Source organism: Patella vulgata, chromosome 8, assembly GCF_932274485.2.
Source record: "Patella vulgata chromosome 8, xgPatVulg1.2, whole genome shotgun sequence".
NCBI lineage: Eukaryota > Metazoa > Mollusca > Gastropoda > Patellidae > Patella > Patella vulgata.
In genome coordinates, this window is record NC_065886.2 from 14,216,100 (window position 1) to 14,220,486 (window position 4,387).

At 37.4% G+C, this 4,387-nt stretch overlaps 1 protein-coding gene across 1 annotated transcript; it reads right to left on the minus strand.

Moving 5' to 3' along the window:
- Positions 1–243: 243 nt before the first annotated feature.
- LOC126830747 (BTB/POZ domain-containing protein KCTD16) lies at positions 244–3,619 on the minus strand. The gene has a single exon (XM_050561143.2). The coding sequence runs from the start codon at positions 1,851–1,853 to the stop codon at positions 1,065–1,067; it is 789 nt and encodes a 262-aa protein (XP_050417100.1). The 5' UTR covers positions 1,854–3,619; the 3' UTR covers positions 244–1,064.
- Positions 3,620–4,387: the final 768 nt, after the last annotated feature.

Below are 4,387 nucleotides of genomic sequence, written 5' to 3' on the forward strand. Positions count from 1 at the left end.
GAAATTGATGTGATTCGTTCATTGATGATACAGGGCCATTCATTGATAGTCGTCAGTTAATAAAAAGGGACATATTTTACAAAATACAAAAAAAAAAAGAAAAAAAGTTGTCTGCTATACCACCCTGGGTGGAAGCAGACGGTAAGGCCAACGAACGAACGATCATAACACAAGAGATGAGCTGAGAAAATGTCAAAGCTTAGTTTTTTTTATTTATCCGTTCTAATAACAAAACATTATCTATTAGTGTTCTACTATTTAATTGTAGTTCTTCATATATAATAAATACGTCTATAATATAACAATAATAACTACTATATATATCTATATTTATATAAGTTTATATACCATACTCTTCATTAACTCATTCAGATGGTATAAAGAGTGATTCATGCACTTTACCTCGCATGGTTTCCCTATATTTCTAATCACGCACACACGTTTAGTTGAATCAAATCCAAATCTAGCTTGTTTCCTACGGGTCCATTCGCACACACGAAAGAAAAAAAAAACTTAATTCCTTCATAGAAGGTGGATGGACACTGGTCTGTTTATTTGAAAATTGGAACACTTATTGTCACGGCTATCACCAGATATATTGTACACACACGAATATATCTGATTATATACGGCCGTTATTGTTTTAATTTGTTTCATCACAACATGGAAAAAAATCATATGTACAATTATTGTAGTGCAACTTTTTTTTTCTATACAAATAACTTCACAGTTCTCCTCGAATCTCTTGAGATGTTTATAGTTAAGAAGAGGAGTCGTTTAGTTGTAAAAACACCAGACACAAAAAAAGGAAAAAAAAGAAGAAGAAAGCCACCCCGCGTCCATTATCCGCTATAAATACATAAGAGTTGTTCCAGATTCAGTAGTTGGAATGTAATCAAAGTAATTTGTCAAACTCTTGACGCTTTATTTTCATTCGGCGTATTCCTTCGAGAATGTCCTCAAAATCAAATTACTTTGACATGTTGACGTACTGGATACGACCCCTGCCAACATGGAGTGCGACATAAGTTGAAAAGTGCAGAAGCAATCTAAGCCTTATTCTCTCAGCGTCGCTCAAAGACGAATTCGTTGTAATGTTGCCATTTCGCTTCCTCGGTATCCAAACCTGGTTTCATTTCTCCAGCTCCGTTGGTTCCCGATGCAGCTGACCCAACCATTACGAACCCCTCCTCTTGTAGGGCATCGAATGCTTGTTCCAAAAATGTGTGTTTAAGAAAATACCGGGCTGTGTAACGATCCAGTCCTCCTCGATCAGGATCTCGGCTTTCATTCAGTGTCTCTTTAAAAACCTCTTGACACAGCGAAACCTTCCCACTGACAATAATTCGACTCAATTTTCTGAATTTAACATCAGCAAGACCATCTCTGCCAAAAGCAAAGGTACCTCGATAGCCAATGCTAATATATCCGGGTGGTTTACCAGAGGAGATGGGTATGTTCGCTGGGGAATATCCCGTAAGACAGGCAGCGCTGAGCGGGGAGAGTTGTGAAGAGGATGCCGTCATCAGCAAACCCTTTAGCATTTCCGGTAACTGGAAATATTCGGCTTCTAGTTTTAAGCGTTCCTTTTCTTGAAAATTTTCTGGCAGGACAATTTTGAGATTTCGGAGATAATCCAGCACATATCTGAACAACACCCCGTCTCTGTCAATGAAATATTTACCCTTAGAGTCCCGCAACAGGTTGTTCGTGGACGACTCTGGCGAGAATGTTTGAGCTAGCAGTCCCGTCGGTTCTTTACATAGCGTATCTAACGTTGTGGTGTAGAACACGCCTCCTACATTTAACTCCAGAATTTCCGACTTGTCTGTAGAATTTGTTTTGCAGGACATTTTGAAAACAATTACGAATATAACACACAAATTGATCAGCGAAACTAAAAACAATTCGACTAGCTTCTGTTCATATCCTCCTCAAACGAGTCAATAAATATCAATTTACTTTTTCGAAATTGTTCTTGTTTCAAAAGCACTTATACACCTGCTTTCAAATCGGAATACAAAGATGAAAAATAAAGCACTTATTACGAAATGCACTTAAGATCTCGATTTATCGCTAAATGAATTGGAAAAAGTATAAACACGCGATCATAGATACTTTACCTAAATAACACACACCAGATTGTATGCTCCAGGGAAAGGAAGCAAAAGACGGTTTCTACGTAAAGTGTAATTTTATCTCGTCTAATACGAAACAGCTGTGGAAAATTGGTCTTTGATATGAAACAAAATACTCATAAATCCCATCAACAGAGCTCTTTAAATTGTAAATTCGTTTTGGTGGGTAAAAAATAATAACAGCGTAAATTCAACCACAGTAAAAATCGAAGGAGGAAATTCGCGTCACGAACAATAGCAATTATCGTATCTCAGGCGAGTTAACGTCAACCTTCAATTTAAAGAATTGTCTTTCTAGAAATAAATTTCCATTTATCATCCGCGATGGACAATTGACTCTCAGTAGTGACTATGCTTGCACGTTGCCCCTAAAACTAATAAATACAACCTGAAATTATCAAGTAGCTCGGGCCATACAAAATGTCAGTGAGTGCTTTCGTCTCTGTATTCTTTTCCTGAAAAGCGTTTCAATGTTGATCAACAACTGTTGCTTAAATTACTCGACTGGTTTATGTATCCATCCATGAAGCTCAATCAAAATATATTCCCGAGTGTTTTCCCTCACAAGTGGCAATGTTCAACTCTTCACCTCAATATTTAGTTCTTTTTTGCAGCCGACAGTAGAATGCTTTCTCAACACGTTAGAACTGCTACAGATAGTTAGTAGCCGTGAAAACCAATAACCTTATCTCCAGTAGAAAATACCAACACATTTAAGACGTATATCGTAAAAAAAATTATCCATTAATGTTTAAGCAATATTTCAGAGTTAACAAAACGTGTGTAATCGTATCCGTCGGGGATAATTGGAATTCTCTAAATTAAAATTGAAATCCCTTCAGTTATTTCATAAGTCTCTCTCCTCCGAAGTTAGGATACCGGTGACGTAATCACACGCAATTCTTGGCTATCTGTGGTTAACACTAACAGCTCCTGTGAATTATGTCTTTCTGAAAACGCGAGATCTCCAATTTAAAGTAAGAAATATCGACAAAGCTGTCGACACCAGCAGACCACCTTCGTTAGAAGAGGAATCTTTAATATGCTATTGATTGTTTTTAACCAAGCAATGAAGACACATCCATTTTCTTTTTTAACTTCAAGGCGCCTTGTTTTAATAACATTTAAATTGCTAATCGTCTTTTGTTAAAAGAAGAATAACCACTGGAATTCTAATGTTTTCACTTGTAAACGATTCGTCTTCTTTTAAAGATCAGTCTTATTTGTTAGGGTTTTTTATTCAGCGTATATTTTTCAACTTCCTTGAAAATGTCTTTTCGTCAAAAAGTATTGCTCCCCAACAACGACCACTTGAGGCTGGAGATAAATAAAGTGTCAAAAACTGATCACTATAGATGTGTATTCACCGAGAACTTGTAATATCCATGCCGAAGCTTAAGAGCTGATATTTCAATTCACAGTTTCATTTATAAAGGCTTGTAGTAAACTCAAATCCCGTTCTGACTTCAACTGACGAATGGTAGAACATTTCACAAGATATATCGTACACACGCTTCACTGTCATTGGTCGATATCTCCCCTCGCGCTACAGCCAGCATTCTAGTCGTCATAGAAACACTTTGGATTCGTACCGCGATTCTACACATACCGATACAATTCACAAGAAGTGTGCATTCAGCCAGTCGTGGATGAAAAGTTTCTCTAGAATCCTCAGTCACACTTGTAATGTTCTAGTCTATGCTAAACGGAGCTCAAGAGATTCGAGCGACATTTTCTTTAAGGGCTTGCATCTTTGCAAAACCGTTGTTCCAAGTAATTATAAGCCTGATCGAGTGCCATCATCTATTCATAGCTAGATTATCGATCAGTCTCGCTGAAAACAAATGAGACAATTCAACAAGAGGTCGTATGGCTATATACTTTACAGCTCGGCGCACTTTAAATATTGATACCCATTTATACCCTATTGATCTGCTTGCGGGCAAAATAAAATTTGTAAAGCGATGACCCATACATGCATGCACGTGTGTGTGGGATAGATTTTGGTAAGCGATAACCCATACATGAATGTGTATGGTTGTGTTTTGTAATGAAACTAATTAAAGCGGCGAATATGCGCTAAAATATCCCAAGACGACTTCCCGGAACCATAATGCCTAGGCACTGGGCGATGAATGTGCATGTGTGAGGTTTGTGCTGCTATACTCCAAAGGCGGATATGTAATTAATAAAACCAATAACAGCGGCAATTATTAGGTTAATATATTCCAAGATTTCCAGGACCGATA

What these genes read in the sequence shown, in the direction of transcription:
- LOC126830747 (XM_050561143.2), bottom strand. Translation starts at nt 1,853, where the DNA reads ATGTCCTGCAAAACAAATTCTACAGACAAGTCGGAAATTCTGGAGTTA.